Source organism: Amblyomma mixtum, chromosome 5 (genome assembly GCF_055824585.1).
Source record: "Amblyomma mixtum isolate Tamu chromosome 5, ASM5582458v1, whole genome shotgun sequence".
NCBI classification, from domain to species: Eukaryota; Metazoa; Arthropoda; class Arachnida; order Ixodida; family Ixodidae; genus Amblyomma; species Amblyomma mixtum.
In genome coordinates, this window is record NC_143016.1 from 91208584 (window position 1) to 91232694 (window position 24111).

A 24111-nucleotide genomic window follows, 5' to 3' on the forward strand; every position below is an offset into this window, starting at 1 on the left:
TAGCCCCCTGAATTCATGCATTTGATGGGGAGTGTACATGTTGTTCACATATACAAGATGAGTTTGTTTCGTTTGGTGATTAGCACAAAAAAGACAGAAAGAATAGCATGAAAAAAAATTGACATTCTGCCATCCGGATTCCAGTTTTTTTTCAAACAGTAAAACACGTGAAAGTAATTGGAAACTTGTCACAAAACACAACAGAAGTAATAAGCGTCGCAGCGTTCTGACGCGCCTGAATGACACCACACAAATGGTCCACTTTCTATAAAGGAGATGCGAGTGGGTGGATAAGGCTTAGGAAAGGCCGTCCAGCGTCAAATATGCATCGGACCTCTCCGTTATTCCTGGTCAGCGCATGTGCTCTAGCCCTGTCGGTCCCACCGGCTCCCGCCGAAGCGAATAACAAGGAAACGCATGAGCTCCCAGATGCTTGGAAGGTAAGGTGCGGGCGGTTCAAAATGGCTGTGTGTGCCAAGCATTAGTATAGAGTGTTGGAACTCTGCTTGCGCTAGTGTAGGCACTGACGAGGAGAGTCGTTTGCATAAGCAGCACATGAACGATATACCCCAGAGGCAGGTTACCCATAGAATAGCAAGCAGAAGTAGCAGACTAGTATCTAACTAAATGTAAACGCTGTAGAAGGCGAACATGATTGGCAATAAACGCAGAGGAAGTCGGCGGCGTAGATATGGATATGCGCATGGGACCTGTTGTCGGAAGCTGTCAGCCAAGCTCTCTATGAACCTAACGGAAAACTTTTTACTCAGATATCTCCTAGGCATGTCTGGGGAATTCACAAGAATTAGCCACTCACTGAGAGAGAAAATAAAAAACTGTGTGTTAGTGACTGCAAGTGAAGAACAAAAAAGCAAGTAGCCAAAAAATATGCCGTCAATAATAATGAGCGATTGTGTTCACTAGAATTTCTTATGGGCCAAATGAAGCACCCGGAGAAGCTTTAGCCGCTCCCATTTGCAACTTACTTGAGTGGCGGTCGATTACGAGAAGTGACCATAGCTAAATTTCCTCAAACCAGATCCTGAACTTGGCTTTAACTTGTTTGATTCAAGAGAGAATACTAAACTAAAAAAATTGTAGCGTAAGAAGGAAGCTTGAGGTCTAGGTCTGGCATTATGGGATTTGAATTTTTCATGACGCTGAAGTTGATGTACCGTGCGATTACCTATCGGACCCATGTACGACCCGGAACTAAGGGCAGGAACCGGGTTAGGGTGTCACTATTCGAGCTCTTGGTAGCGCTTCAGCCCTCCGAGGCACCATACTGGTCTCTTTCGTTTGGGATGGTGTTACGCCAAAGTGGAGTCTGAGGTGTATCTTTCTTAAGCGCTGGAGTAGTAATAGGCGTGTCGTACAGAGCGTGCCATTTTGCTTTGTAGGTTTCCATTCTATTTTATCTGTAATCTGTGGTTTTTATTTCATTTTTGTTTTTTTGAGGGGCCTTCCTATATGCAATCAAAGGTAGGAGTCCGGGGAAGCTTACTAAGTGAAGGCGAACCTCAGGCTCTCCTGAATGGTGGCTGAGGTAAATTGGCTGTAGAAATGTATCTTTCAGCTTTAAATTATGTTGCTGTAGACAGCAGTTATTTGCAGTGTCCGCAGAAAAACTTAGCTTTGTTTCCTTCCAGTAATGTGAGCGGCATTGATTTGCTAAGCAAAGCAGAGAAACTGTCTTCAGAGCGAATAGAGAAGGTTGAAGATAACAAAAGGACAGCAGCCCTGATCTTGGTGCTAAGAAGTCGCGTTAAGTGGTCAAGAGTACATGCCCCTCGACAACTTTTTCAGCCCAATCCCCGCCAGAACTTGCGTTCTGGGGTGAGAGCTAGCAAGCACGGTCTGCCACCTCTCGACAGAAGGAGCGGTAACTAATGATTACTCGGAGGTGGCTCTATTTTGCAATCCCAGAGGATATGATTGTAGTTGGGTCGTTGTCCGCAGTGTTTGCAGTTCCGGTTGTCTAGATCGGGATAAATGTTCGCGAGGAGTGATGGGATGCGCATCGATCGCGTCTGTAGACGACGCCACGTAACATCTTGTTTTTTAGTCAGGCTTTTGTCATTAGGGGGGAAAGTTCTCTCTCGGAGTGCTGGAAATCACTGTACTGTATGGTTTTTCAAACACCGGTAGACCCTTGAGTGCAATTTTCTTCAATTTAATACCTTCGTACCTAGCAATGCCATTATTAGCAGAGTACCGCATGTCTCAAGCCTTTGGCGGCAAATTTAATTTTCTTCATCTCTAAGTTTAAAATCAATGCTTTTAGAGAAACTGTTCTGCTTCAGGAAGGCCGACATGCCGAATCGATTAGAGGAACTCCATGCATGGCTGTCATCAGCTTGCACTGCAGACCTCCAATAATCAACTTAGGTTACTAATCTTTCTGTATTTATAAAAAGGATGTAAAAAAATAGCTGGAGGCTTAGCATTGCTTAGCATGAAATGTGCGAAAGCACAGTTCTTTGCAAGTGGACACCACGGCCACCTACCCAAAAGCGCAATTGGGATGTCCACTGACACAGGGAGTGAGTTGTGCGCGTCTTCAACATTTCGTCTTCAGTGCTCATTTACACATTGCACGCCGGAGGCCTATACACCAGTGCCAAGTTTCTGCACAAGGTTATCCATGCCAACGTATGCAGAGCACATCTCTCTGTCACTGCCACCACATAGCTCAGAGCACGAATCTTAGGTTGGTAGTCGCAGTTGCTTTACATTGCGTGTCCTCATGTACGAACATTCCAGTTTCATTGTTATATTTGTTTTTCCCCGTACTGTTTGCTTATTCACGCTGCCCTACCTTGCTGTGGTCTCTTGGGAGCAGTCAAGCTGCCTCGAGCAGCTTTTTGCCAGATAGTTCCTGCCGTGTATCTGGTGAAATAAACAAATGGAATTGAATTAATGCTAGGAATTTTATGATGTGAGTTTGACATAAAGCAATGGAGAGAGCGAGAATGTGTTGCCATTTAACACGACGCATGCGCGGCTGCGGCGATATCGGAGCGCTCTTGCGCAGAAGGGAGCAAACTGATCTGCTCGCGGATATTGTATTTATTTTTATATCTTTACTCCACTTGGCACAAAGCGAGCACTATGCTTATATTCTTGGCTAAACGTAAGAATGTAAACATAGGGAGGCGTTGGTCGCGGTAGTACTCACATCTCAGTGCACTGAATACAGTTTTCATGCGAACCCTCTCGATTGTTGATTTTGGTGTTTGGCACAGATAGCAGAGGCATTTACGGCGGTCACCGCCATTTTTGACGAAGATCTGGACGGAGATCTGGACTGCGCAAAATCTGTTCGGACATATTACGACAAGCAGTCCCAGAAAGCGACTTACGTGTGGTCATTGAATGGACAAAATGGAGAACCAGGGTAAGCAAGGTGCATTTTTCGTATTCCAGCGTCAGCTGTATTACAGAGCTATTGCTTAAAAAGTTATTCTATTGAAAACAATTTCTTCATCAATAGAAGATTTGATTGTACATTTGATATGCTGATGCTGCAAGAGACGGCATCCGTAAAGAGTTTTCGAGACACGATTACGAAACAAGGATTTTAGCCTCATGCCCGCTTTCTCCTTTTTTTTGTTAGCAAAGTGCAGGTAATATATACTGAGACAATCGTCTATGAGTGGATTGTGCATGACTGAATGTACATATATGCTCAGCTAGAGTACTTCGTTTTGGAGTGGGTAATATAAAATGAGATGTCACCTGTACAGCTCACCAGTAAGAGAACGGGTTACAAAATAACCTCCTTAATGCTAGAGATAAATTTATTACCGTGCTTTCGAAAATGCGTAGAAATCAAGGCGCAATATTCTTGTCTTCTGCGTAAGACAACCTTCCTCTCTTCCTCTCCATGGCCCGATCTGATAAGTGGAAAAAATATTACACATACATCTTATCTTACATGCAGCTCTCGTTTTCTTTAAACTTCGCTTTAACAGAAGTCTGCCTTCCTGTCGAACTTGATTTCACTTGATGTTACAAAAGTATCGGATATTTCAGTCACTAGATGGACAGAGTACTGTTTTAAAAGCACATGAGGTTTTGGGGGTAGGCATCTGAAGTGTACTCAGTGACTGGATTTGTCTGCATTCGGTGTTGATCGCAACCGTGCGCCGACTTACAGCCGCCCATAACACGGACCTGTGCGTGTTCCAGGCCATTTGGGATTTCCGTTTCTAGCGACAGAACAGGGATTTCTCCGTACCAAGTCAACTAAAAGCCAAATCTGGACAAAAAGTATTAAACATATAATATTGGAATGTGAAGAAACAACGAGGCTTTACAAATTGCTTCCACGAGCGAACACAATTTGTTGGACGGAGTGAATGTGACGGCCTGGATCATACAATGTATTGCCACAAAAGGAATGCTACACGCGAAAATCCAGCAAAATTAAGCGGTATTCACATGGGGCAGTCCAGCGACGGGGTTGTGCATGCTTTCACCAACGCTGAAAACTCACTTCCCAGTGCGCAACAAAAAGGGTAGGCGGGAGCCGAGACGGACATCACAATTACCATACGAGCCAGCGGTAGAAAGGGGACGCCACAGGTGGCATCTCCTGGAAAGCAAGTCGGAAAATTTCCAGAAACAGAAGAATACGTTTCTCGCCGCTCGCCTAGGGTTTTACGGAGAGGGAATCATATGTCCGCTGAGAAAACGGTCGCCTCTTCACCCGCGTAGCATGCGTCACCGCGTAGCCCGTTTTTCTCACCTGATCTGCAGTCGCCCTCTCCTTGGGAGGAATACATTAGTTTGACACCGCAGTGCTTTCAATAACATTTAGTATTCGGTAGTAGGTTCAGCTTAAAGAGGCCTTAATTTTAATCTGTGAAGCTGGATGCATTATAGCACAAAAGTACGTTTCCTGTTAATAAAAACATTCGTAGCCAATGATCGTTGATATATTAAAGACTATGCCAGTTACAGCAGGAGCTGGTATCGGGAGGTCCCCCTGAGTCGTAGCATAACTGAAGCCCATTGTAGATTTTGGCAGAGATACAAACGGCCAGTAGAGAGAAAAGTTAAAAAAGAGGAGAAAAACGAGAGGCATTGTCGTGGGGATTGAAAAAAAAGAGAAACAAATGGAGGAGACGCTTAAGCTCTGCCTTAAGGGCATGACACCACACCGTTAATGGGTTGACACACATATAAGTGCCATCGGGGATTGTCGACTTCATTCATGGTACTTATAAGACATTACACCACTCCGGGCGTAGTGGTGCAGCGGGCAGGTGAGAGCTGCTACCTATAAGCGGTACAAAACAACTCTAGGTAATGTTTAAAGCTAATATACCGCGAACCACTACGGTATGCAATAAACAAAATAGGACGTATAGTAAATTTTCACTGTCCACAGTATACATTTCAAAGAATGTGAAAAAAATTACTCCAAAACGAACATCTGCATTGTATTCAAAGAATTAGCCTTCGTTCTTTGTTTGCGTGTTGATCATGGCAAATTGCACTCAGTTATGATATTTGTGCCGTGCGCACGGTGGATTTTAAGGCGTGTCAATGCTGCTTTAGTTTTATATTCCTTAAGAATGTAATGCGGTTTGTACGTACATGCATCAATGTGGTATTTTATTGTTACAAGTACTGCATCGTGACTCTTTAGCATAGCCTTGGCTACGCACTTGCATGAAGATCTTTGCACTGTGTTGACATTTTTGATTTGATAATTATTGGTTTTTGACATATTACATATGTCCAGGTTAGTTGCGTATTATCTGTGTGTTCTCTACGTGTTTTTAATAGTTCCATTTTAAAATACACCGCCGGAGGGCTAGTGCTGCTGAATTGTATACAGGGGGCCTAGGGCCTTTATTAGGATTTGCGAGATCCTTTAGCCCCTGCCTCCCCACAAAACTGAGGAGGAAATCGAATCAATGCAAAAAGTTCAAGATAAAAACTTGAGGGGACAGTTAAGATCCGCTTGAACGGTATGACGCGACAGCATAGTGGGTTAATGACCCTATATGCAGAACTGGCCATTCTCTGCTCAACTTTCATAGATCCGTGGGAGTATTGATACCACTGGTCACGTAGTGGTGCAGCGGTTAGGCTATTCACCGCTCAAGCGATGCGCCACTGCCCTACGATGGCAGGTGCTGCCGCTGGCGGGGCTTGGACGATGCATGTCGCTCTTTCATTTTATTTTCATTTCATTTTGTTTCCCCTCTAAAGAGCAGTGGGCCCTAAGATAAAAACCGCAGCTTGACAAGTTCCCGAGGCCCACAACAGTCGGCAACAGTGACAGCGTTGGCCTCATAATAACAAAGGAGCGCTACATATAAACCTCAAGCATATTTGACATTCTTAAGATAAACAGTCCTACCATTGCAACAACGACCTCTCGGTCGGTGTCAATCCGGCGGGCAGGTTGTGATGACACCACAAGGTGACGTGAGTTACAGAGTGTTCCGCCGATAAACGCGCGGCGTAGAATTTTACTCTCAGCTATGCTGGAGAGTTGTTCGAGCTCAAATTTTGCAATGAAATTGCATTTGGTCGGCAGAATTGTTTTATGCCGAATTATTTTAGGGTACTTGCTAGCAGAGAAGAACTAGCAGAGAATGAACTATTTATCTAGGCAGGCGGCTCGCAGGGGCAAACGGCGGCGGCTATACTCTTCGGCTTGAGCGTACGGGAGAAATGGCGCTAGGAGCGAGCGAAGCTAGAGCTGCGCGCTTGGCGACTGGTGTAGAGAGTTCACGTAACCGTCAGGCCACATATGCTGATTCAGCTGCTTGCACCAAGTGGACCGGTTGAATGCTGACGAATGTCTTATATGCAACCCCGGAAAGCATTTAGAACTACACAGACAACAAGGTACCAAAAATGGGGATCTCTAATTCTATCTCATTTCCCTCTTAAGGTGCTTTAAGTGTACCCCAGTTGTCAAACCACAACCCCACATGCACCGAGGTGAAATTCCCTGGTTGGTCGAAAGATGTCACGTGAGCTAGCGACGTAATCAGAACCTCCTCACCATGGCAGGTGGCAACCGGGCCACCGGATTGTGTGGAAGCGATCCACTGAGGCTGGCTGAGGTATAATTCATGACTGCTAGAGAATGGTCACGTGTTCTTGTGACGTCATCAAAACATACGCCCAGTGGCGGATAGGAACTAGCCCACCACACTGAGAGGTCGCATTACCTTACTACCTGACCTGCTGATACAGCTGTGTGATCAATGTGGGCCGGTTGAGAGTTGACAATCGACTGTCTGTGGAGTTGCCCTGAAACGCATAAAATTGACATCGTGCACAAGAATAGCAACAATGCAGATCTCTAGTGCTGTGGCATTCCACTCTCAAGGCGGATTAAGTGTTGACCATGGTATTTAATTTCACTGTTTCTTGCTCTGTGACCGGTCCACACATTTCACTGCCAAAGCTCCGCTTACACTTGGGGTCGTCGCTTTCATTCTGAACTAGCATTCACCGCGCGGAAGAAAAGAGCCTGAGCAGTTCACTGTCGGTTCTTTTTTTTCTTTCGCTGTAGAATATAAAAATACACGTCGAGTAAACTTGAAATAATTTGCACGACAAGTTTGATAGTGTTTTCGGTAGTAAACGCGAAATCGCGGATCGGTAGGCAATATCTCCACAACTGCATTTTAATGTCATTTCAGGTACAACATTACCTACCATTTGAAGGCTGGAGCAATGCCTAACGTTGTTGACTACCTTGTAGAAAACTGTGAGCATTATTTTGATACACTCACATCGAAAGAGGGCTCACAGTCATCCTAATGACTCAGATGGTTTGGCCATTGGACAACAGCCAATAAAACATAGCCTTCCCCAAAAATGAGCTTTCTTTTTTTTTGAAGTCGCACTTGGAAGTATAATATCCATTGAGGATTATTGGTAATTAAATCTTCTTTTGAACTACAGCGTTCTTCGAGGCACATTAGAGCACATTGTTTGACGTAACCCAATGTTTTCAAAGTGTCACATTCAGGTTGCACAACTGCACAGTTGTGATTAACGGCGCCATTCTCTGAGCATCAATGTGCCGGATTGTGAGACGCTGTGTTGCAATGGCCTAGGCATCCAAGGCCTCTTTAGAGAACCAGTGTGGTGACTGATAATGTTACCGTACCACATGAATGCATTAAGAATGTTCTGCTGTGCTTGTACTCTGCAGCTGATGGCCTCTGGAGGAGTCTTCAGACTCTTTATACAGATTACAAAGACTGCGTCATCATGGTCATTCCGTACAGAGGGATGGAACGTAAGTAAACACACTGCAATGCTAAAGCGCGTTCTCTGTTGTGAATGAGTATGTTTCTGCGCTTTATTCATGCCTCAATCATACTGTGATCACACTGTGCAGCCGTATGCTGAATCAACCTGGCTAATGTGAAAAGCAGATTGTGGTGTTGCATTTGGCTTATTTCAGCTTATCTGATTGTTCACATTAATACAGAATGCCATAACGTTGTTTTCGACACGTTAGCGAAACATTAGCGGTTTGGTGACACTGATACAATGCCTCGAAATTTGGCATAAAATCAACGGAAGTTAAGGCCGCGGTTTAGCTACGTTTAAAGGTTTGCAAGAGCAGAGAACTGGGACGCCTAATTATATTATTATTAGCAGGGGTTTTGAGTGCGAAGTGGGGCGAATGAAACCAGCTGTGTGCTGTTCGCTAACGGAATCATCTTCTGGCTATTCATCGCTCCTTTGTCTTCTCCTCGGTCAAGGTTGCTTTTTCGTAGGGATCACACTTCTCCCTACGCAGTGGAAGCCCGCAGAGCGGTTTAAAGAGGATCGCGAAAATTCTAGTGCTTGAAAAAGGCAACATGAGTTATTTAAGTTTTCTCACAACGGCGGCTGCTTTCAGTGGGGCGTGAGTTTTGTAGTTCAGTGCATAATCGAAAAGCCAGTGTTTGTATTATCAGAGTTTTGAGTACTATGGACGCGCTGCACACTGAAATAAACGCAACCGAAATCGGCATCAGGAAGCCCCTCCCACCGACAGCGACCGCCATAATGAAATTCTCGCATCACTTTACAGAAGCCTACACTGTGGAGCGTCGTCAGCCATGCGGGCAAAAAGGTCATATGACACGTGTCCTGTTCCTGGGCGATCGAGGTGTTCATCCTCCGTGTACGAGGAGCAATAGACGAACATGATATTACGTATGTGACATAACCGATTTTTTTTCGGTATAGTTAAGGCCTAATCACACTACGTAGATGCGAAGTTGATGGTCGATGGGGTTGCTTGTCCTCATGCACTGATCTGCCACACTATATTGATGCCGACGCCAGTCTATCGTCGTAGTGTGAATGCTTCCAGGCAACTGGCGCTGACGAAACTGATCGGCGATCGGTTGTGCGATCAGCCCTGGGAAGATAGACGGCAGAACGAAAACTTCGCGCCATCGCAGCTGGAACTGAAGGTTTTAGAAGTGCAATTGAAGACGTTTTAGAGTTCGATGAGTTTAAAAGGGCCGAATGTGTGAAAGGTGCACAGATATCCTGCGAAATCGGTTTGCGGTAGCATTTGAAATGGCGACGTAATCGCCGAAAAAAGCAGCGTTTGTGTTCAGGCTTCTCTGCAGTGCACATGTTGTGAAGTTGTGAAGGTGTAGGTTGCGCAACCACGGGACAAACCACGAAGAAAGACACACAGACACACACTAGGCCCAACCCAAGTTTTATTGAAGTTTTACTGCAGTGCACAGAGACGGGAACATGCCCATGTAATGACGTCACGTACAACTGCGCTACGTTTTCAGAGACAAAGCAGTTGTTTAACTGCGTGGCTTCAAATGGACGACTGCTTGTGCCACCTAGATGACGTTGTCGTTTCCTACCCCCCTCGTTCTAAAGCCCCTACACAGTCTTTCTACCATCCTTGCTGTTTTCCGTCGCGCTGGTCTCCAACTGATCTCAAGAATTGCAGCTTCGGTCAGCGTCAAATTAAGGTCTTGGGCCACTTGGTTGATGCTTCTGGTGAAAAGCCCGACCCTGACAAAGTTCTTGCTGTTCGTGAGTTCCCCACCCCCCGTTCCTGAAGCGATGCGCGAAGTTTCCTCGGGCTTTGCTCGTATGTCCGGCTGTTTATCCCGAACTTCGCCGACACGGCCCGTCCTCTTACCACCCTCCTGAAGAAGGAAGTGCCTTTCTTCTGGTGCCTTGACCAAGCTCGCTCCTTCTTAGCCCTTGTTGCGGCCCTCACCTGTCCATCTGTGCTGGCCTATTTCAACCCCTCTACGCATACCGAACTGTGCACAGGCGCCAGTGGCCATAGTATTGGCGCCATCCTTGCGCAGCGCCAACACAACAACTTTCGCTTGGTTGCCTACGCCAGCTGCCTGCTATCTTCCTCCTAAAGTAACTATTCCATTCCGGAGCGGGAGTGCCTTGCACTTGTTTCGCCGTCAATAAAATTCCACCCTTATTTGTTTGGGAGGCCCTTTTGCGTAGTTACGGACCACTATGCCTTGTGTTGGCTGTCCTCTCTTAGAGACCCTACCGTCCGTCTGGGTCGCTGGGCCTTGCGATTGCAGGAATACACATTTACTCTTGAATACAAATCCGGCCAGCTGCACCAAGACGCTGTTTGCACCGCAATCCTGTCGATCGTCCTGATTCCTACCCTCGTGATACCGACGATTGTGTTTTGTCCGTATCCGACTTTGTACACAACAGTGACGAGCTGCGCCGTAATCCATCTCTGCGCCTCATAGTTGACCGCCTCGGCAGCAACCCTTCTGATCCTGCTCTCCGCCTGTTCGTGCTGCATCACGATACTTTGTGCATACGCAGTATGCACCCAGATGGCGCCGAACTCTTGCTCGTCGTCCCGACCCATCTCCGCTTCACAGTACTTGCCCAACTTCATGACGCTCCTACTGCAGTGCACCTCGCCGTGTCCAGCACGTACGACAGCGTGCGAAGGCGGTTCTTCTGGCCTGGGCTTTACCGCTCCGTCCGCGGGTATGTTACTGCTTGCGATCAATGTCAGCGCCGGAAAAGTTCCCCACTTCCGCCTAGTGGCCAGCTTCAGCCCATCGACATTTCGACTGACCCATTTTTTCGTGTTGGTCTTGACCTGCTTGGTCCTTTCCCCCCCATCAACTTCCGGCAACAAGCTGATTGCAGTTGCAGCTCATAGTTCCGACAGGCTCCTCGCTACTCGGTGATGATGTGCTTCGACTTTACATTAGTGAGAGCCAGAGCAATGGCAATCTCCTCCGCGTGTGTTGCGCTGTAGGCTTTGAAAGTGAGCCCGTTAACTGTGTTTCGGTTGTGTACGACTGCGCCGTGTACCACCACCCGTGGTGTGGGCCGGCAACGTCCTCGTAATAAACGTGTTGTGTGGTTACAATACCACTAAGCCAACGCTTCCGCGCGCGCCTGGCGATGATCACTATGGTCTTCTCTGGACATGTTGCGGGGAAAGGGTCGGACCCGGAGGGCGCGTCTTCAGGGTTCTCGCATTCTGTCCTTTTCCTCAATGTGGTAATCATGTTTGATGTGTAGCCGGTCCAAGAGGCGGCGACCGGACATGGTCTTCTTTGAAAGACGAGTGTATTGGTTGACTAAGTGGGCTTCTCGAAGCTCCCAGAATGTGTTCACCACGCCCAAACCAAGAAGTCTCTGGTTGGACGTGGCGTCCGGGAGGTCGAGAGCCAGCTTGATGGCTTCCCGTAGATGACCTCCAATTGGTCCTCAGCGTGTTTGCGCAGATGCAAGTATGGGGTTGAGTAGAGGATTTTAGTCGTTACGAAAGCATGGGCAAGCCGCCGTGCATCCTTACTTCGTAATCCGCCCCGCTTATTGGAAACCCGGCGTACCATGCGGCCTGCCTGATCTGCCACCGTGGTGACGATCCTGCGTTGGTGGGGTATGAAGAGGACAAGGACGCGGATGACCTTGGCCTCCCGGATTGGTCTCGAGGGGAGACAGATGCGAAGCGGAGTTGTGTCCCAAGGGGAGGGACGTATGTGCACAAATATTATTTGGATGTGGCGCACTGGAGGCCGCAGCAGGCCGCGTAGTCATCGACTAGGGTCGCCGCTGCTTGCAGGCAGGATTCCATTTGGCCCAGGTTGGAATGTGGCCAGATGGTAATGTAATCCGCATAAAGAGAGTTATGTACCTCGGGCAGAGAAGCAAATTTGGAGGTAAAATGAATTATTGCCAAACTGAAGAGGAGGGGGACAGGACCGCGTCTGGAGGTATTCCCCTCGAACCGATGGTGTATGTCCCGTACGCGGCATCTTGTATGCGTATATAGGCTTCACGGTCTGTAAGAAATTGTTTTATGTAATGGGATGTTTTGTGGCCGCAGTTGGTGTGACTGAGGTGGTCTTGGATTACTTCGTGTTTGACGTTGTCGAATGCGCCTTTAAGATCCAAGGCCAGGACCATTTTGTCGTTGTGCGGATATTAAACAGGATCTAAGACGTCGCGGTGGAGCTGCAGAAGTATACCCTTTGCTGACTTGTGGGGGGGAAAACCGAAGATGGTGTCCGCGCAAATGTGCTCTGTTTCGAGACAAATTGGACAGTCTGTCGCGCACCATTGTTTCCATCAGCTCGCCGACACAAGACGTGAATGAGATGGGGCGTAGGTTCTCCACATCAAGAGGTTTGCCGGCTTTCAGGATGAAGGTCTCGAGAGCCGACTCCCAGTCGAGAGGGAGCGGAGTCTCTCTGTCCCAAATGCTATTGATGTATTTGAGGAGCGCGGCGTAGGCTGCGTCGGGAAGGTTGGCGAAGAGCTTGACCATAACCTTGTCGCGCCCGTGTGCAGTGCGCCGCTTCATCTTCCTTAAGGCCACCCGGAGGTCATGGAGCTGGAACGGGGTGTGAAGCTCTGTGTTCTCTTCGCCTGCATACGAGTACACCGCCGGCCAGGGGTCCTTAGTGGTGCACAGGTATCGGTCCCTGAGCATATGTTCTAGCGGTGTTGTCGTTCCTGTAAAGTTGTGCAAGGCCCTATGTAAGTGGCGTTGGGTCCCCATGCGTGTTTGTATTGGATCGATGAGAGGGCAGAACAAGCGCCACGTGTTGCGGCCAGACATGTGGCGTGCAGTCGCGCTGCACCAGTCCACCCAGTTAGTGTCGGCTAGCTGAGTAGCATATTCCGCTGCCTGTTGTGTGAGTTCATGGATGCGTTTCTTTTGGCGTATGTTATGTTTCTGTTTCTTCCATCGTTTGGCCTCCCAAAGGTGGAGAAGGTGGTTTCCCACGTCCGTTTGCGTTTCTGTGAGCTGTATCTGCTTTTCGTGTTGTGTGAGTGTAGACGTGAGCGATTTGGACCAGGTGTCGTATCCCGCCTGGAGGGGGTTTACGATAGGTAGAGAGGTGCGGGAAGTCGTCTAGTCCAGGAGACGAGCTTGTGTTAGTGGGCGTTTCAGGGGATGCATCTAAATGGTTGTGTTGTTTATACAGAGATCACTACCAGTCCTCTACCAGTCGGCATGGCGTATGTTGCGTGTAAATATGAGGTCCGGGCAAGTATCTCGTTGAATCGAATTGCCGACATGTATTGGGTTGGCAGGGTCTGTGTGGAGGTTGACTCCAAGTGTGGAAAGAAGTTCCGCAAGCTTCCGCCCAAGCCGGTCCTCCCTGGGGTACCCCAGAGCCTGCTCGAAACGTTGAAGTCGCCGTCAATCAGGAGGGGTCCCTTAACGCCACCTGCATAGCTGGTGTGAAAATCTCATTGAACGTGACTTTTTTAAATTTCGATGGGAAGTAAGTGTTTAAAATTTGTACAGGTGGATCTGACCGCTTTAGGGGCAGCACTGACTCCATCGTGTACGGGGAAGGCGGTTTTGTGGGGAGCGTGACTTTCTGCGCAGTATAGTGCTTGTGAACAAGTATACATGTCAGAGGGTTGTGTTGAAATGTAGTGTAGTTTGTGAGTTTGGCGCCGGGTTGCCGGGTTTCTGAAGGGCAACCATGTCCACGAGGAACTCAAGGGTCTCAAGGTAGCGGTGAAGATGAGCCCGCTTCTTGTGGTTCTTGAGACCTCGGCCGTTCCACTTGCTTAGTGTAAGCAGCTGAGTTGTTCCTGTGGCCTGTCGCGCCTGCTGCTGAGCTAACCACCCTAATAGTATGACCATGGGGAAGAGTCTGTAAACGATGAAGCCGAAGCAACATTTTGCGTTCTCAGTTTGCCTCACGATGGTCGATGATTTCGCCTAATGTATTAAGATAAGCGTACGCTTGGAGAATGGGTATGGGTGTAATACAACGAAGATAAGTTATGGCGCGCATAGCCTTCCTCCTTCCAGATTGATTGATTCAAGGGAGTCTCACTGCCTACAGGTGAGGCGATGAAATTGGGCCTGGTACACTCTCCGCGGTTGGAGGATGAAGCCCAAGAGATGACCGACATTATCAAAATGCGCTCAAAGAGCGCATAGTTATGCGTCGAATCAGACCGAGAGTAGGCTGAGCTGATTTACGGGTCGCGTTTAGCCATATAGTCCCAGTCCCAGATGTATGAATTAGAAGACGTAGAACACGCACACTTTGTACTTGGGGAACTTGCGAATTATTTAACGTGAAGATGAAAGGGGCTGCTTTCCGTAAGCCACATCTGTTCCCAATGCAAATGAAACATGATTTATTACACGATAGGGTCAGACCCAAACGGGGTAGTCGTGATGTTAAGGCATCCAGCGCTTGCTGGAGCGCCGACTGTTGCACAGATGCATCTGGAGGACGGGACCACAAGGCTATGTCATCGGCATACGCAAGGACGCGTACAGAAGGCATTTTCTCTAGTGCTCGGACAAGAGTTATAAAATGTGCGTTAAATAATGTGGGGGCGAGGATGGAGCCCTGGGGTACACCGCGGTTGGTATAGTGTTCAAGAGGCTTCCCACGGACACGTACACTGAAGGTTCTGTTTGTTAAAACTAAGTGAATTGAAGGAAGAAACTGATGTGGGAGACCGAGTTCTTGAAGGGTGCCAAGAATAGCAGTATGAAGGACGTTGTCATATGCCTTTGTGGTGTCAGTAGCGATCACCGTACGAGCCGACTATGGGGAGAGTGGTTAAGTATGTCAGCAACAAAAACAGCAAGACCGTATTCCGTTCCAATTTGTCGGCGGAACCCAGTTTGAGATTCTGGAGAACAATAACTCGATTCTAGCCACCATGACAAGGGAGCTGCTAGTTTGTGTTCATAAAGCTTGCAGATAGTAGGGGTGAGTGAAATAGGGTAGAGGGCCGAAAGAGGAACAGGTGACTGACCTGATTTGGGTATTGGTACAACGATAGAGTGTTTCAACACTGCAGGAGCAACTCCACAATGCCACACCTCATTGAATGTATCAAGGAATGACTGTAGCGCAGGGCCTTCCAAATTGCGAAACGACGAGTTAGGTACGCCGTCGTGTCGGGAGCAGTGCTTGTTTTGAGGTGGTTTATTGAGGTCAGCAATTCTGCCATGGTAAAATCTGTAGTAAGTTCATTGGGGGCTCAGAAATCGATAATATGGCAGAAGGGGTCATGATGTGGGAAAAACTAACGGGCTACCTGTTGTGCAAATGAAGCTTCATCCCTATTCAGAGCCAAGCGAATGCTCTCGGTATATTAGCTACTTGAGAAGTGCGTTCCATGGCTTGAAATACCCGCCAAAGATGTCGATTACCCTGTGTAGAGGAGAGGCGGGTACACCTATCGATCGGTGTATGGGGAACAGAACGATGAACACAAATTGCAGATTTAACGGGATGGAGGCAGGAAGCGATGCTGCGGCGATCAGGGATGGATGGAGATTGGTACGCGCAGAGACCACAGAGGCGAGTAATGGAATTGTGCTCTTGAAGAAGGAAGGCCCAGGCCTCGAGTTTGCCGCCGCGTAGGCGGATGTTTTCTTCATGTGACTTATTAGCAAAGTCTCGCCAGTTCCATTGCACCACGAGAGATGATGCACTATCCATGGCGAAGTCCAAGAGCTTCAACCATCAGGGTGGTCAATTGCTTCATGAATGGCTTTATTTTGTCCACTGCCGGGGAGTGCACATTTAATTCCACATTCAACATTCCACGGCGTGCGTACGAGCACATCAATGAAGCGATTGGCGCTGGGAGACGACTAGGTGCAGGTATTTTCTACTTACATTTGCCATAAAAGAATGTCAAAACCAAGAAAAACTTTCAAATGAAACGAAAATTTCATTTCAGAAACGACCGCTCAATATTTGAGAAATTGTAATTTGGCCTATGGGGAGTAAAAAGCAAGCCGCTGTTATGCTCGAAAGCTATCCGTCATGACTCCTTTATTCTCTAAACCTTCACGTTTCTCTGTCAACATGGTCAAAAATGTGTTTTTTTTTTTTCACTGCAGAGTGCATGTTGTGGGTGGTGGACGAAGTCAAGAATCGCCTGCCGGAGCTGTGCACAGCCAACTTCATGGACATCTGCGGTTACGATGTGCTGGTTTACGACGAAGACAGCTGCGGCGATATGTAGAAACAGGTTGCAGTATTGCGACGTTAAGACATTCCGTCGATATTTCTTTGTTGGTGTGTCCCAGTGAATGCGAATAAAGTGTTGTATACCGCTTTTGTACCCTACAGTAGCAATACTTGCTTGAATATTGCTTTCTTGGTGCACAGGTGCGTGGTGGTTCTACGTGACGGAGGGCTTCGCAGGGGGGGGGGGGGGGGGTAGTGCTGGCTGTAAACTTTATTCCACAAGGAGCTCTGCGCCCCAAGAAATTTGAGGGGTATTTAGTTCCGGTATTGTTCGCAAAAGGTATTGTTCGCAATTAAATGATATTTATTCATTTCAGTGTGTGGCTTCTTGCGTCCGGTTGCAAAGTTTTCTGGGTTCTGCTTGTAAAGCGAATTCAGAAAAAGAAAATCAAAGTTTCTTCATTTTTTAAAAAGCAGAAGGCTACAAATGAAGAACGAGTTTTAGGACGCCGCTTAAATTATGCCTTCCTGGCAAGTACTGCAGGGTGATAAATATTCAGCGTCCCTAAATTGTACACAAAATTGAAATATGTACATCTGTAAACAGAATTTGTTCCGACCACCCCAAAGAATGCAGATAGTATGTGCCCAAACGTCTTGAATAGCAAAGCAGTTTATAGGCTAGCTTTAGCTCGCGAATTACAATGCAGCCTGCTACGTATAGGGCTCTAGCATACTTAAGCACAGTAGATATGTCGTTTCAATAAAAAAACTTTTTGCTGGGTTAGCTGATCAAAACTGATATGAAATATTTTGAGAGAAATACAGGTGACTTGAGCGCAACTGATGGTGGTAGGCGACAACAAAATGATTGGTCAGGATGAAAATGTCTGGACTGGCATAGACATGAAGTAAAGGAGCGTTAGGAACGCCTTTCGAGGCAGTAAAAGCTTGTTCCATATTTCACTTCTCGAGGAATCGCCGCTCACCTTCTAGCCAGAGTATGCGACACTTCCTTTTCTGCAGGAGCAGATATATTCTGATTGCAAACTTGGAAAAAAAAGTCCCCGAGGAGGCAATCATACTGCGAAACTCTAAGTCGGAAGCCGAACGCACTACCTCGTTAATTCTGCTGAGACAGACCATAAGTCTTTTAAATACGTACATAAGGCTCACTTCTGACTAACGCTCCTGCTTCCTGCTTAAATTCTTTAAACTCCAATGATTAAACGATCCTGTAATTCACAGATAAGTGCAGCTTGAGGTGTGCAGCTAAATAAGCGGTAAACAGTTCAGACGAGTGCTGCTCACCGCACAAAATCTTGGTTCGGAAGCTGGTTGACGATGTACTGTTTGTTCAACGTTTGCTCTTCCAGTACTCAGATCACTGGCTCCTTGTTTCATGTTGAAATGTTGTAAAAACCTAGTGCAGCTTCTCTTACATTCATGTCTGGCCTCTCAACATTGCTAGGACTGCAATATTTTTCACAGCGAATTGTCTACACTCACTAGTATTTAGAGCCAAAGAAACGGTTGGTTCTACGATGCGCTTTCTCTCGGAAATCGAAGTGTTGAACCATATTTATGAAATCGTGAATAGTATCCCACAATAGCATAGAATCTTTTCAATTAACGATGCAGCTGTAATTGTTTCCCAGAACAGGCAGCAGTCAGGATCGAGCCTCCTCGAAAGCTTACGTACTCAAGTGCATATTTTCTCTGAATGATGGTTAATGAGAGCGTTTGCTTCAGTATATAGGTTTTTCACTGTCACTCAGAAGATCTCATTACTCCTATTCGGCTGACTTAGGGACGACATTGTTGAGGCCACACACCTCTCCATTATTATAGAAGCAAAGAAAGCAGAACCACCCTTCCCAAACTTCTTTCGCCCCTGTAGGCAATGAGCTGGATGATCTATTCGCAGCTATGGCAAGCATTTCACTCTTTAAGCAATTTAAGTTGAGTAAATAGCTGCTAGATCATAGCAGCATGTTTATTTTTTTGAGCGAGCACCAACCTTTTTAGCCTGCCTGAACTCTTGCAATTTTTACGAATGCAGTAGTGCTATTTAGAAAGGGGCAGATTGAGAGGGGTGTTCATTATGAATGACGCTAAACAGAAAATGAATTCCAGCTCTGAATGGCAGTAAAACCAAGTGCCTTCTTCTTTTTCTATTCTGTTTACTATTCTTCGCTCCTCTGTATCTACGGCGTTGCCAGGATTCTTGGTTTAGCATGGCTTGGCTTGGAGCGGATCTATTGGGCGCCAAGTCAAGGCCAACCAAACTAAGTCAAAGCACGATAAATAGAACTACAACTAAAACCGAATTTAGATACACTGCGAGTAAGTGGGCTTCCATAAAGGACTAACGCCGTAATAGCACACATAGGAGTAGTAGTGGCCGAGAGAATGGCCGCGAATAAACAGAATTGTGAGAGGGTTCAGCTTAACTTAAAGACAACACAGCAAGCTATGGAAAGAAAAATGATAGTTGTAACGTCACGAGACTGGAAGTGGGCAGAGTGAGTGAGCGAAAAAAAGCGGGTTAATGACATCCTTGTCGAAATCAAGAGTAAGAAATGGGCATGAGCCAGGCAGGTAATGTGAAAGAAAGATGCCCGCTATTCCTTAAAAGTATCGGAGTGGCTCCTAAGCGAAGGCAAGCATAGCCGCGATGGCAGAAAGTTAGATGGGCGGATGAGATTAAGAAGTTTTCGGGCATACGGTGGACGGAGCTGGCAAAGGATAGGGTTAATTGGAGCGACTTAGTACGGGAGGGCTTTGTCCTGCAGAAGGCGCAGTTAATCTGATCATGATGATGATGGACGCCGTAGTGAAGGAAGTGGCGGTTGTCCAGGTATGCAATTCTAGGTAATGATGTATAAAATATAATCAACGGCTTAATCTGCGTCATGAACTGTATGATATTGCCCCGCGTGTGCATGTCGAAAATGAAGTTCTGGTTTTGGCTAGTTGGTTTAAGTTAAACTTGTAGAAACAGCGCAAAAATACGAGGACGACGGAGAGGCACACATTCGGACAAAACAGTCGCTGCCTACCAACTATTATTCCGCCAAGAATGGCGACATTTTTAGGTACAACCATCCCCTGTCAGCAATGTCGATCTAACTCCGAAGACAAAAGATACGTCGAGCCGCGATGTGTTCTTTAGAGATTATCCATGGAAGCCATCATGGTAGAAAGAGGCGAGAGAAGCTAACTACTTTTTGTATGTTAGCGACCAAGAAGGCTACGCCGTTATCTATAATATAGACATGGAGTGCAGGCTATCAGGGCTTATAGATTGCGAATACAGGCTGGGACAAACTCATCTTTCTAATTTCGTCCAAAGCAGAGCACAATTAGTGCGTAGCATATCCATACAGAACTGTAATCTCTGTACGTGTTCTCCCGTTCTCTTATGCATGTCAGCTTCGGGTGATTGGATGAATGTTTTCGGCGTATGTACTTTACCTTCGAGCGCAGCAACAATCGTAGACACATGTTGGCCTCGAATTATGAGGAGTCGTTCTATTATTACCATGTGTTGTACACATGACCCCACGCATCGTAACGTGCATAAACTGCTATGCAGCTATCAATGCTATCCAGTTGGGCTGCATGGAAAAAAAGAGATAATAAGGACGAGCAGTAGTAGAAGAAATTGAAAAGTTTGGTTTGGTTTATGGCCTTCAACGTCCCAAAGAGACTCAGGCTATGAGAGACGGCGTAGTGAAGTGCTCCGGAAATTTCAACCACCCAGGAGTCTTTAACGTGCACTGACACAGCACAGTACACGGGCCGCTAAAATTTCGCCTCTATCGAAATTGGAGCGCCGCGACCGGGATTGAATCTGTGGGATCAGGAGCGGAGCACCATTACCACTGAGCTAGGTAAACGATAGCCTGTATTGAATACAAGGCCTTCTGAGAGCTCCTGTCATAAAATACAGATGCGTGTGTATTCTTTCTGTGCTCAGAAATTCTACCCGTCTCTGAGCCCATCGCCTGGGGAGCGGACACCTGTTGCATTCATCCGCAGAACCTCCCTTGCGTTCTGCCGCAGCTGTGCTGACGTCACGAAAGCTCTGTGTGAGGGGCAGGCTGTTTGCCGGTGGTGATAAGGAACGAAGAATGCAGGGAGAGAGTGGAAAGGAACAAGCGATGAAACCTGTAGGGCATAGCCACAAGCAGTGTTGGGAGAGAGTGAAAACGACAGCGAGGCGGAGACGGCTAAGATTAGGCACACTTGCTCGGTAAGTGCTAGGCGTCTGGCGCTGCAGCAAGGCGGTTCTTACCACAGGAAGAGTACGCGAAGTAATGCGCCCAATGCGTTCCGGCAGTAGTCATGTGCACTAACCAGGAACATGGCCGCAAAGTTTTATATGAATTTACTACTACCATGAAAAATCAGGAGAGCAGGAAGACAACATTTAGGCGACGATATTTTTCTGTGCTTCTTATTGAGTAGTTATTCAAGCTTCTATGTCGCCATTTTTATTATCTGCCCTTCTGGTTCGCATCATCCTATAGTATGATGTCAAAACGTCAAAGGTGTCGCATGAATGAGGAAAGTGGGACCAAGGCTGCGTTGCTATTAGGTGGCGTTTTAGATAGCCATGGCCACGGAACCTGAGATCGGCACATGCGCGGAAGCTAGATAGGAAGTACTCTGCTAAGTTAATATGATTCGAAGCCACACTGTTTACGGCTCTGGTTTATGCAGCTTTATGACTTTCCTCTTGTACCTCCTGTTTCCATATGGCGACTTAAGTAGCGGACGCTGCGAAGCTTATGTTTTCAAGAAGGTAGTTTTTCCGTAAAAAATGCGATGTCCTGCATTATAATGTGTCTGACTGGGTTCCAAAGATCGTAGAAGTTTAATTTACGGAAGGAGAGAGCCGTAAATATAAACTTGGCATCAAACTAGAATTTCAGTAGTTGCTTGGCTCGCTGACGTATGCAGTGACAGGTCCGTGAAGCTTACTTTTTTATTGTTTTAAAGAAGAAGACGAACATGCGTGAAAAAGAGAAAGCTGCATGCGCTTCAGCACCAATTTTATTTTTTCTATTTATTTTTATTTTTCGAAATTTCTAACAGTTAATTTATTATACTATTTTTTCTCTCTTTCAGTCAGTGCAATGGTGAACCATTACATGTTTTGCATTCGAATTTGCACATAAAGAACCTAGTCTAGTAACGTTGGTCCCGTCTTCGATCTCCCAGCTTACAGGTCCTCTGTCGTTGCGTTGTCGAATCTGTCAGCCCATTCCCTATTACTATTCCTTTTCCTCCTCTATAAACGCTCCTCTTTCCAACAGTTCACCGCCTGTGTCTTGGCCACTCCCCCGTAGTGGGTATGTGCCATTCTACTTGAGGCCAACCAACCAACCAGCATCGCTATCGCCGTGTGCGTCGGTGCTCGACCTGGATGATCTTAGACTGCTTTCGCCACTGCTCGCGTGACCTAGTTCGTTTAAATAAACCCCCGACTTACATTTGATGGAGGCGCTGGGTAACAGCCGCAGGGGAACTCCGCATCCGCACTAGCGCGACCCCTGCGATGCCGGACGACGTTCAATGTCAGGGCGTGCAAGTGGTCCCAGCTGTTATCAGTGCCGGCTCCCTTCGCCAGGTGGACCCGGCGATCTTCAGCGGGACCGAAGAGCAGGACGTCGAAGGTTGGCTCCCGTCTTACGAACGGCCGAGCCTCTACAAGAAATCGGACGATGCCACAAAACTAAACAACGTGATATGTTATCTCACCCGCGTTGGCATATTTTTTTAAAACGAACCTATAGGCCATTCGGCAGTTTTGTGTACGTTTTACCTTTGCTCGACACGACAGCTGTGTTTTCCCTATGCTTACGTATACACAAACTGATGTTTACGATGTCTGCCTGGTGGAGAGCGGTTTCTTTTGGGTTCTTCAGGTCAGATGGCCAACACATCCAAGCGGATAGGGAGCAGTAGAGAGAGAGTGGCAGAGGTGAAAAGGCTGCAGAAATTTGTCTCCTCACAACCGTAATCACGGGCAAGTTCAATGGCAATTTTAGCGTGAAGAGAAAACTCTCTGGCTGATTCCGACGAGAAAGGTAAGGGCCTACACGTTATAAAGGACTTAAGGCAACTAAGTGCAATTTTTTTCCACTCCAGGAACGCATACGGTCGAAGACTAAGTACGTCGGAACCTTTAGCCGACAATTTGTTCTTTCTTGTTTGCTTTCTTCTATTTTTTGATGCATTGTCTCTCATGTACTCAATCTCGCTAATATTTTTAACTTCTCCCTGGGTGGAAGCAAGACTAACCCTGGCACCTAAATATGGAGGTTCTGTACGGAAAACCGTAGTTTTGTTTGAAGCGTTCGTCCTTCGCGTATGCGTCGCTAGCATAATCCTGTGTGGGTTTTTTTATTTGCTCCAGAAATATGTCTGCGTGTCGCATAAAATTCCCTGTATGCGAGTTTTGACCCTGTTGCGGACATCTGGAGATCAAAGACGTGGTATTAGCGCGTTCCAACTGAATGCCTTAGTAGTTGAATGCTTTAAAGAAAGCATATGTGTTTCGTCTGTTTTTTGCGCCCAAAACCTATTCAAATATGAACCAAAACCAACTAGCCCAGCAGCAAGTGCTCTTACACTATGTTTTAGTACAGTGGGCCCTTCCTTTTGTGTGTCATATGTGTCTCGTCTGTTTTTTGCGCCTGAAACCTATTCAAATATCAACCGAAACAAACTAGCCCAGCAACAAGTGCTCTTAGACTATGTTTCTAGTACAGTGGGCCCTTCCTTTTGTGTGTCATCTCCACGTTTCATTGATGATTGTATCAGAATGGCGCTTCGTCCTGTTACCTTTCTATGTGTCTCGTCTGTTCTTTGCGCCTAAAACCTATTCAAATATGAATCAAAACCAACTAGCCCAGCAGCAAGTGCTCTTAGACTTTAAAGAAAGCTGAACATTTCCTTGAGGGAAAGTAACATTTGATGTCAGTTAACTCCCATGAACTTCAGGCTTCGTATCCATGGTATCCAAGTCGATGTGGTATCCAAGTCGATATGGTATCCAAGTCGAAAGTACACTTGAAAAGTGACGTTACGTTAGCGAAAACATCGTTTTTTTACAATTCCTAACAGGCGAGACAAGATTTAGAAGTTTGCTATTATACCCCTTATCATGCAATAAAACCTCTAGCACTGAACAGCTTGTTCGAGTACATTCAGTCCCTGTATTTGATTGTTTGACCCTCTTACGATACGATTCTGACTCGTGTAAAAAGATAACGTTCGCAGCGGTGCAGTGCGTACGTCAACGATGAAGCAATAAGCGCAGATGCTAAACCTGTACACTTAGAAATATGGGCAAGGAAAAAATTAGCATAACTGTATGCTGTCGTTAAAGTGAATAGTTCAACTTCGTTCTCAACCTTGGCTTATGGCACTTTATGTTGGAGATAATGTAGGTCGCGTACAGATGAGCTCATTTCGATGTTAGATCAAGATAATGATTAGAACAAAAAGAGGCACAAAGAAGAGCAAGAGGAAGAAGAAAGAATTGGTATTCTGCAGTGACGATTCTATTTTGTCAGACAGTTAACTATCTGGAAATAATTGGAAACATGTAACGAAACGCAACCAAAATAATGAGCGTCGCTGCGATTTGACAGGG

The 24111-nt window shown here is 46.6% G+C and overlaps 1 protein-coding gene across 1 annotated transcript; it reads left to right on the forward strand.

Moving 5' to 3' along the window:
• Window positions 1-323: 323 nt before the first annotated feature.
• LOC149343014 (uncharacterized) lies at window positions 324-16497 on the forward strand. The gene is made up of 5 exons (XM_089542278.1): window positions 324-440; window positions 3246-3397; window positions 7677-7744; window positions 8195-8281; window positions 16373-16497. The coding sequence occupies exons 1-5, from the start codon at window positions 324-326 to the stop codon at window positions 16495-16497; spliced, it is 549 nt and encodes a 182-aa protein (XP_089398404.1).
• The last annotated feature ends 7614 nt before the right edge of the window (window positions 16498-24111 follow it).